We start from the raw sequence: 14,813 nt of genomic DNA, 5'->3' as shown, positions 1-14,813 counted from the left end.
AATAAAAGGATGAGAAAGATATACTATGCAAATACTAACTAAAAGTAACTGGTACAGTCACAATAATATATAAAATTAAACTTTAACACAAGCAGCTTTGGTAGAGAGAATGAAGGGCATTTCATAATGATAAAAGAGGTCAATTCACCATGAAGATAAAATAATTCTAAATTTATGTCCACCTAGTAAACTAGTTTCAAAATATATAAGGAAAAAATTGACAAGAGACATATAAATCTGTAATCATAGCATAAGACTTTATCACCTCTCGGGAAATGATGAGAGCCAAGTAAGAAATCTAATAAGGATATAAAAGATCTGAAAAACATGATTAAGAAGCCTGACCCAGTCAACATAATAAAGCAGCCAGTCACAGAGTACATATTCTTTTCAAGTGGGTATGGAACATTTATAAAAATTGGCCATATGCTGGTTTACATAATGATGTCTCCATTAATTTTTCTTTTTTTTTTATTATTTATTTGTCAGAGAGAGAGCACAAGCAGGGGGAGCGGCAGGCAGAGGGAGAAGCAGGCTCCCTGCTGAGCAGGGAGCCCTATGTGGGACTTGATCCCAGGACCTGAGCCGAAGGCAGACGCTTAACCGAGCCACCCACCCTTCCCTGTCTCCATTAATTTCAAACAGCTTAAAACTATCAGTGTATGTTTGACAATCACGTGAATTATACTAAAAATAATTTTTTTAAAGATAAACTAGAAAGCCTCCAAATGTTTAGAAATTAAGCAATATACATCTAAATAACTCACAGGTTAAAAAAATGTCACAACTGAAGTTAGAAAATGTTTTGAAATAAATGAAAATAAAACAAATAGCCTCTTAAAAAGCAAGTATCAAAAAACAAAAAAAAGGCTGGAAATCAGTGATCTAGGAAATGTCTCAGGATCCAAAGAAAATTGAAGCTAACAAATGTAAGAGCAGAGATGAATAAAATATAATTATTTGAGCCTTGAACCTAACTTTTTTTACATATAAGAAAGTATTTTTGATGATTTTTTTTAAAAGATTTTATTTATTTGACAGAGAGAGACAGCCAGAGAGAGAACACAAGCAGGGTAAGTGGGAGAGAGAGAAGCAGGCTTCCCGCCGAGAAGGTAGCCTGATGTGGGGCTCGATCCCAGCACCCTGCCTGAGCCGAAGGCAGACGCTTAATGACTGAGCCACCCAGGCGCCCCAGTATTTTTGATGATCTTAATAACACATTGGCTTTTCCAGTAATGCACCTACCACGTAAACTAGGAATTTACCATCATTTAAGAAAATCACGTCGCAAAACTATTCATGGGACATGAAGTTATTGCACTGTTAGTGACTCTGTATATTGGTGCAAATATCTGACTACTTCACATATTAAAATATTACTTTATTATAAATCACTTTCCTTTGATTTCTATAATAATAAGACAATTACAGACATCCTATACTATATTGAATAAAGTATATATTATACATGTAGATTTATTATAGAGGTAGGTTATATTATCTGTGAATTTCACTTCAGAATAGTAAAGGAGAAATTAAAAAATAGCCTTTATAGAATGAGAATATTGGGTCTGGCAGGGTTGAAAACCACTAGATTTGATGATTTTCAAGGCCCTTCCAGGCTTACCATTCTGAGATTTTAAGTACCCATTATTTCTTAGAACAGGTTTGACATATTTTGCAAGTCATGTGTGGCAGGCACTGTATCTGGAACAGTATCTCATCTAAATCCAATAACCCTTATAATAGATACTATCATTATTTATATGAAAGAATAAAGTCAAAGAAGTTAAATAATTTGTCCAAGTTTACATATCTAGGAAGTGTCAGTCAGTCTGATTCCCAAATGCATGTTCTTTTCACTTACTATCTCCAACAATAAGTAAACAACACATTACTTTAGCTAGATAAGTTAAATATTAAAAAAAAGAAGACGATAGCAGGAAGGGAAAAATGAAGGTGGGGAAATCGGAGGGGGAGACGAACCATGAGAGACTATGGACTCTGAGAAACAAACTGAGGGTGCTAAAGGGGAGGGGGTGGAGGGAGGGGTTAGTCTGGTGATGGGTATTAAAGAAGGCACGTACTACATGGAGCACTGGGTGTTATACGCAAACAATGAATCATGGAACACTACATCAAAAACTAATGATGTAATGTATGGTGATTAACGTAACATTAAAAAAAAAAGAAAAGATAAATATTATCTGTATACAGAAGTGAGGTTGTCCACTGTAAACATTTATAAGAGATCCCTGCCCAGCCATAGCAGAAAAAAAAAAAAAAAAGGAGAGATGGAATATACAAATACAGTAGGCAATTTTTTTTTTTTTTTTTTTAAGTAGGCTCCAGGCCCAGCCTGGAGCCCAGCTCAGGGCTCAAACTCATGACCATGAGATCAAGACCTGAGCAGAGATCAAGAGTCGTATGCTTAACCGACCGAGCCACCCAGGTGCCCCTAGAGTAGGTAATATATATTTTTTTAAAATCAGGACCAATTAAGGCAGTTATAAATGGATGACATTTAAAAATATATTACAGTAAGTCTCAAGCCACGCCAAGTTCACCAAAACAATTTTTATTTCCAGTGTTTAATTGGGTATGCACACAGGCATGACACAGGTTTGGATTCATTAAGTCCTCATGCAGAATTATATTCTTCTCGATAAAGAAGCCAGTTCCATCCAGGTCACTATCTACACACCTATGTTACAACATTTATATCAAATCTGGTATCTGAAGAAAAGATACACATATAATATGTTCATTTAAGTTACGTATTTTACAGAAAGATTAAAAATTCAAGTCACACAAAACTCAAAAACTGTATTAAAAGTTTGAATATAAAACTCAGAGATCCACCTGGAATGACGAGAGAATGCAAGTTCCGTATCCACCTGTGTTAAAACTGGTAAATGTAATGAAATTTGTTACCAATAAAATGCATTCATTTATTCAATGTAAGTTATCTAATTTTAACAATATGGCACCCTAATAACCAAACGGATGTTTATGATGAGGCACTTTTGTTAGTGATGAAACCAAAAGAACAAATTTGCTGCACACTTATGCCAGCTATTTGCTTCAGTAATCTTGGGTATACACTGTGTAGTAAGTTGCAACAAATACCTTGCTCATTTGTATACAACTATCCCATATATTTTTAAATATACATATATATGTTCTTCTGGCTGTAGTAATGCACTGTAAAGCTATTCCACAGTGCAAAATGATGAAACCAGCCCAAATGAAGGCTGCATAATAACAATTCTGGTACAAGAAAATATTTACAGAGTTACTGGAACGTGTAACAGTAGCTTTTTATTTGCTATAGTGGACATGCCCCAGTTTAAAGACAGGGATGAAACTGTGCTTTAGTGCCTGGGGCTTCAGACAAGTTTATGAGGCTGGGCATTATAATGCTGCAGAACTAGCATTTTGGCTCATGTTCTGGAAACTTTCTCCGTTGACTTGGTCGGGTGACTGTGGTGGTATGGAAAGAAGGGGCCTGGTGGCTGGAGCCAAGGTGCCGGGAGAACCGCCCGCGGCGGGCTGAGAAGACCAAGGTGCGCCGGCCGTGGCTCTCTCGATGGTGCCAGTGTTCTCGGGCGCGGGGTCCCCCGTTTCTGCTCTGCTGAGGTCGGAAGCACTGGTGCGTAAACGCTCCCGGGCAAGCCAGTCGGAGATGGAGAGGTCCTGGGCGGAGCATTTCGGCTTTAGCCGATTCACGGCGGAGAGCTCGGCTTCCCTCTGCCCGCCCTGCTCGTGCGCCTTCCAGAAATTCAGAACGCTGATTTCGGCCGCGTCCCTGTGCCCTCCGAGCGTGTGCCGGCGTTTGATGTTTTTGCGCTTGGCTGCCTCCCCGCTGGCTTTCTGGGTTCCCACGCCGAACATGTCGTCGGCCGGCGCCCTGGGCCTCAGTTTTAACCGATCTGCGATTTTCGTTTTCCAAGTGGGTTCCTGTTTCTCTGCCTCGCTTCTGGTGGGCGTTAGCAGACTCCCCGTGGACTTGCCCTTCTTCATGACGTCGAACACCCTGGTTATGGCGGGCGTCTCCCGGTCACTCCTGGCGTCCCCCAGACTGCCGCTGTCGGACTTGAAGCGGGCCGACTTCTTCCTGGACAGGGTGTCGCACTCGATCAGCTTGTGGGAGCTGAAGGGCTGTCGCCGGCTGTCCAGGCTGGGCGTCAGGCTGCCCTCGGTGCAGCTGACCTCGCTGCCCTCCGAGTTGCGGCGGCCCGCCTTCCTGGCTTCTTGCAGCTTCCCTCGGAAGAGCCGGTCTGAGGTCAGCGCCGTGGGGAACACGGGGAAGTCGGTCTCGCTGTCCGTCTCCACCGGCCGGCCCTCGCTGATGAGCTCGCTCCTCTCGTCGTCCGCCTCGTCGCCCCTGCTCTCGGCCACCGAGCGCACGTCGGGGCTGAGCCGGCTGCCGTCCAGGCTGGTCGGGTAGGCGGTGGACGACGTGGTGGAGTAATCCGACGTGATGGTGCTCACGGCGGCCAAAAACTCGCCGCGCCCCGTCTCCGGACTGGTGCATTTCTGCGTGGAAAACCTGGCCAGGGACGCCTGCGAGGAAGTGCTAAGCAAAGTGCCCGAGTCGGAGCCGGTCTCTTCGAAGTGGGAGGACTTGGGGGTCGCGGGCGACCCGGGGCTCTCTCTCAGCGCCGGGAAACGACAGCTCAGCGTTGGTGACCGCTTGTGTTTCGCCCTGTGCGGCGGCGAGGGCTCTTCCGACGGGGCGCTCTCCTTTCGGGGCGGGGTCTTCTCGTCTTTCGGGGCACCGGGGTCCTTCTTGGCATTGTTTTCTTTGGAAATGGTGATCCTTTGTTTTCTGCACAACGTCTCACTCTCTTTTGTGGATTCTTCTTTAATGTCATTGTGACTCTGTTCTGTGTTTTCTTTCTTAAAAAACACATTGTCCAATTCGTCTTCTGAGCTGCTGGGTTGTGCCTTTTCTTTTGGCTTTTTCCTCTTGCGACTGGCGGCTGCAAAGATGGAGGACACAAGCAGTTCCCTGCTATACTGATCTTTTCCAGATCCCCAAGAACCCTGAGAGAAATCAGAGAAATGAGACTGTGAACACAGGGACATTATTGAGTTCCTCTTCTGAAAAGGTCCTTCCCCAAACATTTCTTACTGAGTTAACTCTGCTAAAGCTCTAGAAGCACGGACAGAACATAGTTTTTTATACCTCCTTGTAACCTGTTCATGAGGTAAATTGTTACTTCCATTTAACTAGTTCCGTTTCTTGGCAGCTGGTGGTATTTAGCTGCTATGTCACGGCTCATACACATCCGTTTCTCGGAGACGTATTTTGTGCTTGGAGCTGTCTAGCACTTCTATTCTTGTTAATTTCCCTGCCATCTACTGACTTCCCCTGCCTCTGTGATGCTCCACATTCTTCAGGTTCCTTAATCTGGAACACAGGTTTAGGAGTTAATATCCTGACATAGCTGAGTATAATACCCAGACATAGGTTAGTATAATTTTATGACTGACTTCAACTTTCTAATTACAGACACCGTATGATACACACATTGTATCAGATAAACTCACTAAGGGAAGTCTCTGGTCTTCCATTAGTTCAGCCAGACTGGATCTTCAGACTTGCCTTAGGCAAATCAGGTTGGTAACGGGTCATTTATCTCAAGGTAACAACAAAATCAGAAAATTCAAAGAACATAAGGTCAATTAAATATCTTAAATCCTTACCACAGAAGCACTATCATTGATACAGTTGTAGTGCAGTCTACTGGCTTCGTTAGCTATGCGTTAAGAGGTTCTTGATCACAACTATTTAACTCGTTTGCTCATGATGCCTATCTGCTAAGTGAATGGTGGTGGTGGGAGTCAATAACCACTTGCTCGTTAACCACAGACCATGTAAGACAAGCAGGAAGTCAGGAAGTATGCTGAGTAACAGAAGCAGAAAGTAGATTTCTCTATGGTCATAAACCTCCTAGACAAACTAAAACTACTATATTGAAGTCTTGAAAAAGTAAAAACTTAGGCTGTTATAGTAAACAGGATTCACCAAAATGAAATTGCAGATTAACAGAACTTTGTTTCTACAAGCAGGAAAGGATTTCCTGATTATCCAGTACACTGCTAATTGGTTATCACATTTTAACACCTTCTGCTGAAAACAGACTAAGACATATTAAGAAATACGCATCTAATAAGAGGGAAGGAAGAAATTTCAAACAGGTCTGAAATCTCAACTCCAAATCTACATCGAAATCTGAAATCTTATCTTCTGATGCAAAAAAACAAAAAAAGGAAACTGTCCCAGATTAAAGCACACCCTAAAGAAAAACGACAATAAAATGTAAGGAATGATCCTTAATTTCATCCTGTATAGGAAAGTAAAAAACAATTTACATTTACATTATTGGGACAATTGGGGAAATTTGTGTAAAAACTCCATTACAAATAGTAATGTTGTGTACTCATGTTAAATACCTGGGTATGATAATTACACTGTGATTATACAGAATGCCCTGTTCTGAAAACCGCTACTTAACCAGACATTAGGGCGGCAAGAGAAAACAAAGAAAATGTCAAATCAGGTCAACTTTTACTGTGACGTCTATAGTGACAAATAATATACTGTATTTATGAAAATGGCGCCCAAACTCAATGTATGCATGCTGAAGCATTTAAGGGTAAAGTGTTATCATGTCTATAAGTAATTCTCAAATAGTCAACCCCCCAAAATTATATATATCAAGATTTACCAAATGACAAATCTAAGGCAAAAGGTTTGGGTGCTAACTATTATTCTTGTAACTTTTCTCTAGGTTTAAAATTTTTCAAAATAAAAAGCTGGGGCAAAAAGCCAGTAAAAATCACAGGGTAAGTGATAATGAATGATATGATATGATTGGAATATTTTGTAAAATTTCCTGCAAGAATTATAATTTAATCATATACAACCTCATTACGATATTTATGCATGATATGTATGTCTCATTTAGAGACATGGAGAACGAAGTTGTAAGAAATTTATTGACAATTCTAGCTGCTACTGTCTCAGCAGATCAAAGTTTGGACAAATTGGATTAATAGAAAACTTTCTAAGAGTAAGAACTTCTCAGAACTACTCAAAATGTGTAATTGGTAGTGTCAACGGAACACAAATTATGTAAAAATACTGATTTCCCTGAAAAGAAGGCAAGAATATATATTTTCATAACAATGTGTAGTGGTAACGAAATCTATACTACTATTGAAATATTTACAGGTGAAGTATGATGCTTGGGATTTGTTTCAAGGTAGTCCAGGGGAGGGAACTGAGGTGAAGTGTACATGAAACAAGATGGCCACCCACATATTGTTGAGAATGGATAATGGTTCCATGGAGACTCACATTCTACCATTTTCTCTGCTTTTGTTCATATTTAAGAATGAATGAAGCGTCTACTCGTATCAGGCTAAACTATGCAGAGAAAAAACCCAACATTCCAACTCACAATCCAGTGTTCTACCACAGTCTAAGAATTCATTTTTCCCTCTCTAAGACTTTGTTGAGAGGGAGGCACTTGTATCCTAATCGTAACAATCAGCCAAAAGGAAACTCCCCCACTGCCAAATAGTTCAGAATTGTGTGAGACCATTTACCTTAGATTTTGTTGAGTCACTAGTAGCTGAGTCTGTAAGAAGTTAAATAAAACACGGTCAGTATTAGTCAATCTTTACTGCTTTCAACAAACAATGCAAAACTTATGGAAAAGACAGGCACAGAATGAAATGAGAAAGCAAAACTCAAACAGAACAAGAGAACACAGTGGATAGTCAGAGCTCACAAAGATGCAAGCTGCACCACAGAAAGCCACCGCCATGAAAGGATGCTGTGAATTGTAGGCAGAATCAGCTCAATGAGAGGAATGGCAAAGGAGCCCTGTACTAAACAAAAACAGAAACACTAGTGTTTATCAAGATTTCTAAATATTAAATCTAGCCATAAAGAAGCTTGAAGACCTTTTTAAGAATTGTACTATGTACCACATCCTGTATCTGAAACTGATACACAATGTAGAACTTTCAAAGATGGTTGGTTGTCCTAGCTACAAATTGAGACACTCATACTCGGTGTGTTCACGCTGATTTTTGTCAGACTGTCAAACTCAAATTTTATAAGCATATACTTGCATGCATCTGGATGCATTAGGTAACCCTGCTTCCAGGTCACTTTGGTTTTTCAATAATGTTGATCTTTGCGCTTTAGACCCCAGTTTCATATCCGTGCAGGCAGGGATCCTTTTGACTAGTTTGGTTAAATTGCTACCAGTTTTGTAGTTATCTATCACAAATGCTATTATGGAAATGGAAAAATGGAGACCATAATTTTCACTGTCTGGCAAAAACTCAGATTATACAATTATAAAGAGGGTAGGAAGGGGCTAGCACTATTCAGGAGAAGACCAATTGTGGAATTTCGTCTTTCAACTTGAGGGAAATTGATTTTCAAAATTAATGAGCTGAGCCCCATGCCACGCCCCTTTGAACACATGGCTAAATGCTTTATGACTTTAAGAACTGGTAGACCATACCATGCTATTTCTCCTCACGGTCTGCTTCAGAAATAACAAGAAACAGCAGAAAAACTTTTAAGAAAGTAGTATTGATCTGTTTACAATAATCTTTAAGAGAAAATTTACACCACAGATCAACCGTGTTTGCATTTACAAGAATCGGGGGTTTCTGCAGACAAGGCAGCTACAGTGTGGACAGCAATCCTCCTTCTTCCTACAGCTCCAGCTGTCCATCAGGGCCACCACAGAATCCACTAGCGACATTACCGTGTGATAGACTCCTCCCACTTCGCCTGTGCAACATCAGTATAGATTTGCCTGTGTCAGTAAGTGCTGAAAAAACCCTTTAGGACTCAAACAAGAACTAGAGACAAAGGGAGAACAGCGTGTGAAACAACATGCTAGATTTAGTGCAACAGTTTGGCAGGAGAAAATTGTCAGCAAAAGAGCCTATGAAAACCGCTACTTAACCAGACATTAGGGCGGCGAGAGAAAACAGAAAGAAAATGTCAAATCAGGTCGACTTTTACTGTGACATCTATAGTGACAAATAATATGCTGTATTTATGAAAATGGCGCCCATTAGCAATTCGACATATTTCACTTGCTGCTTTTAAACAGAACATCTAGCTCAAGAATAAGAACCACTTATACAGTCTAGATCGTACTTTCTGCCATCACAGCAACCACATATTCAGTAGCATATATCTGTTTTACCTTGTGATGACTATTACATGGAAACTGTGAATTAAAAAAAAAAAAAGAACAAAACAGTGGTTTGCATGCTCATTTCCCTCAGATTTCCATTCTGACAAGCAATACAATTCCATGCACTGCCAATGGCATTAGTCACTGAAAGATAATTAAGATCAATCAGAAAAGGAAGGTTCCATTTTTTATTAGTAGAAAGGAAAAAAAAAAAGAAGGAGAAGAGAAGGAAAAAATCATAGTGAATTGTTACTTATGATTGATTCGTTCTTTCATGTTACAAGAATTTAGCTTCACCTAGAGATCAATACTGCCCAGGCAAGAGTTACCTGATACATCTCCCGGGGAGACTCCTGTCCTTCCAATGTTGGTGAGTAAATGATCTATGTTCGGCACTGGCTGCGAGTCTACTGTGTTTTCCTCCTGCACCGTTGTCTATGGTTAATAAACAAAGATCTCTTCATCATCTCTTCAAAGACACTTTCTTTAAAATTCAAACATTTAGTAAAAGACACATTTACTGAGTGGAACACAATTGCTTAACTTTTTACATCGTTTACATGTCATTAATTAACTACAAAATAAGCATCATACTTGTATTTTCATTCGACCAGAAACTGAGGAGCTATAGACCTGCTTCCGGGGTGCAAAGCGGACAAGAGCATACAAAGCAGGAAGTTGACGCTGTTGGAGCATCAGGAGGTATGTCCCGAATGAAAACAAGTCAGTACGAAGGCTGACGGACGATACTTACAAGAGGTTCTTCCACACCTTCTTCTGTGAAAAACCAGTCATGCTAAAATTTAAAATAAAAAAAGGTGAAAAGAGAAACTAAAGGACCCCCTGAATAGATCTATATTTTGGAGGATAATATAGGAAACAAAAAAGTAGTTTTCTTAGAGAAAAAAATTATAACCAAATTCTGTCCTACCAAATACCAGCTACTCACAAAAAAAGTATTTTCTTGGTGAGACGAAGCCTGAACTTACATGCTGGATGAGTGTCTCTACGATCTTGTACTGGTCTGGCATGTGAGTGACCATGTGGGTCATGTTGTCTTCAGATGTTCTCACAAGAGTTGGACCAAAAACTATTGCTAGGTTTCTTGGTTCCATCTGGAACAAAGGATGTTATTGAAAGATATCAGAATTTTTCTTAAGAAAGTAGGCTTAAATTCCCATTGGCGTGTCTGGCATTTTATTTCTGAAAGGTTCTTTTGATGAAAAAGAAATCAAAGAAGAACGATTGACCGATTGTGTATAAAAAAACTAACGCTTCCTAGTTAGGCTTTCTATAAGCTAATCTACACCTAACATCTTTTTCCTGCTTTAATGACAATGTACCACGCTTAACTGGCATTCATTTTTTCCATGAAGTCTTTGGTTGCAAGCAATTGATCTGGTTAAAAACAAGTATTGCAAGAGCTGCATTAACTGACAAAAATATTAAAATCAAAGGGAAAAAACTCACAAAAGACTAGGGCAACCCTCTTTCCCTCAAAAACTAAAAAAAAAAAAAAAAAAAAAACCCAAACAACTAGAAAAAAATGCTTAAAGACACATAACATTTTCCAAATTTGCCCCCATAGTACATCAAAAGTGCTAATAGTTAAAAACCTAATGTCCAGAAATATTCTTTTTTGACCAATTTTTACTTCAATAAAAACTTGCAAAGCTCTGTGCTTATCCTTGTGCCAATCCGAACATCTCGATATAACATGCTTCTATGTTTGGACATTCATTTCCACGGTATTTTGTATTCCTTGTTTAATTACACAATTATCAAAAGTACAGATCCTTTGTTTTTGTTTGTTGTATCTTACAGTGTCTGGTATATTTTGAAGTCAGGATTTGATTAAAATGTCAAGTAACTTCAACCAACCCTGAAAATATACCGCGGCGGGGGGCGGCGGGGGAGCGGGGATCACTGCAGAACTCAAAAAGTCAAACTGGTTTAGGGAACCACACTACTATACTATTTTGGGAGAGCCATGCACATGCTCACACATGTGCACACACATTTTAGGTATGGTGCAAAGTGTAAAATGCACAGATCTCCCATTCTGAAGCAATCTAGTGTGTTAACTATTGTAATACGTGAATCATTACCCTACAAAATAAGCATCATACGACAGAGATATAAGGAGAAATTGTGATCAAAGTCATTGTATTTTCACAGAAAGTTGACCTAGTGGAAAGAAAATGTGACTGCAGGAAGGGCTGACTTGAACTGGGCACACAGGCATGTTTCTTTTTCTCCCTTTGGAAGATGTTATTTCTACATCTGTACTGGTAAAAGTGGCTCACAAAATCAAGTCCATCTCAAAGTTCTTATGCAAAATGTTTACTAGGTTCTTGTCTACTATGATTTTATTTAAGTTTGTAGACTAATGATCACACACATTATTATTTATGTGTATACAGTCGTATTTATTATGTGGGTATAACTGAGTTTTTAGCTGGCTCCTACATAAAACTAATAAATAGTGCACCATTTATTTATTCATTAATTACTTAAGGCAAATTCTGTATTTTTTGAAAGACGTTCCACAAGTGTAGTCAAATAGGTCAGGGAAATGAAATGCCCTTAGCCACTTCCTCAAGAGTCACAGTGTTAGTTAATATGGTAAAGCCACAAAAAAAATTCTACAGTAAAGAAACCTGTTAAATGTTGTTTGATTCACCATTTTCTAAACTCATTAGACCATCAGATGCTATGTCCCCTGTACTGCTAACATCCAGCAAAAGTGATGAATGATGTCATGCGCTTTGGGAAATGCTGAAATAATTAGAAAATATTTCAGCTATAATTATATTGAGAATTTTTTGGATCCTACTGGATGGACTTCTGGAAACAGTCCAATTAATTGATATAGGGTTTTTTTTTTTTCCTTTCTTTCTCTCACTCTCTTTTTTTCCTTTTTCCTTTTATGCCCTATCACTGTTGAGGAAATTGAGAATCTAAAGGATATTATAACATTGCTTGTAAACTTCTCCATCTGCAGGTAATAGGGGCTGATCCCGTTCTCATACTCTAGCCTTACTACAGCTATGAGCAACTGTCTTCTGGAACATGACAGACACTAAACTGACCCGAATGAATGCATTTTGTTCAACCTTCAGCAGGCATGACCCTTAGGAAAAGGTGACAGCAGTGTTCCTGAGCTTGTGATACTCTGTTTTTTTTCTTCTCCAGAAACCCAAATGACTTTGTTTCTGTATTTTTAAGTAATGCCCGAGATTTAGAAAATCACTGTTTTGCAACCTCTAAAGATATCACAGGTTTAGGCAACAACCATCAATGATGGATAAAAATAATATAAAGTTAAGATTACAACACATCAACCAAACACACTGTGTGGACATTTAGACACTGATTTAAACAAACATGGATGAAAAGACATATCTTGAAATCAATCAGGAAAAACTGAACATGAACTGAGTAGTAGATAATATTAATGGATAACAAATTTTGGTGTGTTTGACTAAGGTGATGTGATGCTGTTAAACAAACAAGAAGATCTTATCTGCTTAAAACTGAAAAACAAAAAAGAAAATGTCTGTCAGTTTTCCCCGTATACTGTTTGGTACATTTTGATTGTTGTATTGTGCAAAAGTATCGCAAATGTACAGATGAAAAATAAAAGTAAAATTTTTTACTTTTCATTTTTCTTGCTGGATAAATGTAAAAGGAAATGTCTTTTAAAAATGGTGGCAATTGATAATTTGGGATCTTTTGCTATTAAGAGTGATCTTTAGAGGGGCTCATTGGCCAACAGGGTGTATTTTAGAGCTTTTGTTGAATTATAACCGTGATTTTAACTGACATGAAGCAACAACACGTATCTTTCAAACGAAAGCCCCTGAAAGCACACCTCTTCAATATGTACTTTACACACCTTATTTTTTTCTGAATTTTCTGCCACTGTCTTCAGATGAGCAGAAAGGAACTTCAGAGTTTCATAATGATGTTCGGGCAAATCATGAATCTGAAACATATTATTTTCATTACGGATTTAGAGGCTGAATTTCAGTTGCACCTCCAAAAATATAAAATAATACCTACTAGTCTTTTTAATGTTTTCAGACGGTCTAGAGGATCTTCTTTACGATTGGCCTCAATAAAGTCGGCATATTTATCTGACAACAACAATAAGAAGAATAAAACAAGTTTATCTTAAATTGCTTAGGTGAGTTGTGATCGAGATTTCCTTTAAGTTTTGACTTCAAAACCCAATACGAAAATTTAAATGTAGTGATGACCCCAAATGGCCTTTGAAATGTAAGTCTCCAAAACAGCTATCATTTTTAATGACCCTCCAAGCCTTATCATCAAATAAAATTCCCTAAAATGTGAGTTCTCTGAGAGTACGTCCTATATTTATAGTCTCCACTCTCTTTTGTCCCCCAACCACAACATCAAGAACAGTGTCTTATATAAATTAAATATCTGGCTTGACTGAAAAAATGTTTTTCTACTAACTGTACTTTATTATGTCTGAAGACTTCTGACAGAGAATAATAATATATTTTTAACTTGACAAGCAAACATGGATGAACAGGATAACTTATATTTTACTGAACCTAAATAATTTTATAAATTCTTATTTTTCATTGAAATTTATTCGGAGGGAAAAAAAATCTGAATGACCAAAAAATAGCCATAATTATGCTTTATAGAGAAGTAACAACTAAACAAAATCTCCTGCATTCTTTGACAAAATATTAATATTCTATGGCTTTCCAACAATGTAATTTTAAACTGTTTCAACTGGTATCTTTTGTGGGAGTTCACTCACCATTTGTGAAAAGAGGTTCAGGGAGTTTTCTGAAGAAGGATTTTAGTAAACTGCTTATCACATTCAAATCTCGCCATTTCTAGGTGTACAGAATAGAAACATGGCATTTTTGTAGGCAATACCACCAAAGGGGAAAAAAAAACCCCACCAATCAGGTATTTGAATAGAAATAAACACACTTACATCATCTTGTATGTCAATATCAGCCATCCCCTTGTTGAGTTCTTCCTGCATACTTGAAATGGCTGCGTTATTTCCAGGAACTCTATAAATACCTGTATACTCAAGACCTCTTTCTTCAACTAATTTGCAACATATGTCAACTATTAATGGAATATACTGCAAAACAAGAAATAAATATTTTATTTAATACAGCACAAATGTTTATATTTGTTAGTAATGTATATCGCAGCTAAGAGGCCCTTTCCATCCAAGAGGAAATACATACATTGCTGCTATTTGATAGAGAGAAAATGCAGAATATAGACACTGCAGAACCAGGAATAGATTAGAAGCAGCAAGAGAGATCTGGGACAGCGGGAGAATAGGTCAAGAGAGAGAGAAAAGGGTCCCCAGGGAGATGAACGTCGAAGAGGAAACGAGGCAAGTCTGAAGTAATGAGAATGTGGGAACAGCACAGGTGAATAAAGGGAAATAAAGTCCAAAAGAGAAGAGGGGGAGAGAATAACATCAAGCAACTCATGGCACAAATCCTAACATGGACGCTGTACACACACACACACACACGCACGCGCGTGTGCGTGCACACGTGC

The 14,813-nt window shown here is 38.7% G+C and overlaps 1 protein-coding gene across 1 annotated transcript in view; it reads right to left on the bottom strand.

The window, feature by feature from the left end:
• Nucleotides 1-2,562: 2,562 nt before the first annotated feature.
• The window catches only part of ARHGAP21 (Rho GTPase activating protein 21), a 124,612-nt gene continuing 112,361 nt past the window's right edge, over nt 2,563-14,813 (bottom strand). Inside the window, 11 exon segments of the mRNA XM_035029499.1 lie at nt 2,563-3,397; nt 3,399-3,419; nt 3,421-5,049; nt 7,621-7,652; nt 9,572-9,677; nt 9,997-10,038; nt 10,232-10,357; nt 13,141-13,230; nt 13,308-13,381; nt 14,041-14,119; nt 14,224-14,379. Of these exon segments, the coding sequence (XP_034885390.1) occupies nt 3,350-3,397; nt 3,399-3,419; nt 3,421-5,049; nt 7,621-7,652; nt 9,572-9,677; nt 9,997-10,038; nt 10,232-10,357; nt 13,141-13,230; nt 13,308-13,381; nt 14,041-14,119; nt 14,224-14,379 (2,403 nt within the window). The 3' untranslated portion in view covers nt 2,563-3,349.

Source organism: Mirounga leonina, unplaced genomic scaffold (assembly GCF_011800145.1).
Source record: "Mirounga leonina isolate KUSES-001 unplaced genomic scaffold, KU_Mleo_1.0 Mir_242, whole genome shotgun sequence".
Classification (NCBI taxonomy): Eukaryota; Metazoa; Chordata; class Mammalia; order Carnivora; family Phocidae; genus Mirounga; species Mirounga leonina.
The sequence above is the reverse complement of the archived record's forward strand: the minus strand, read 5'-3'. Positions and strand labels throughout refer to the sequence as shown.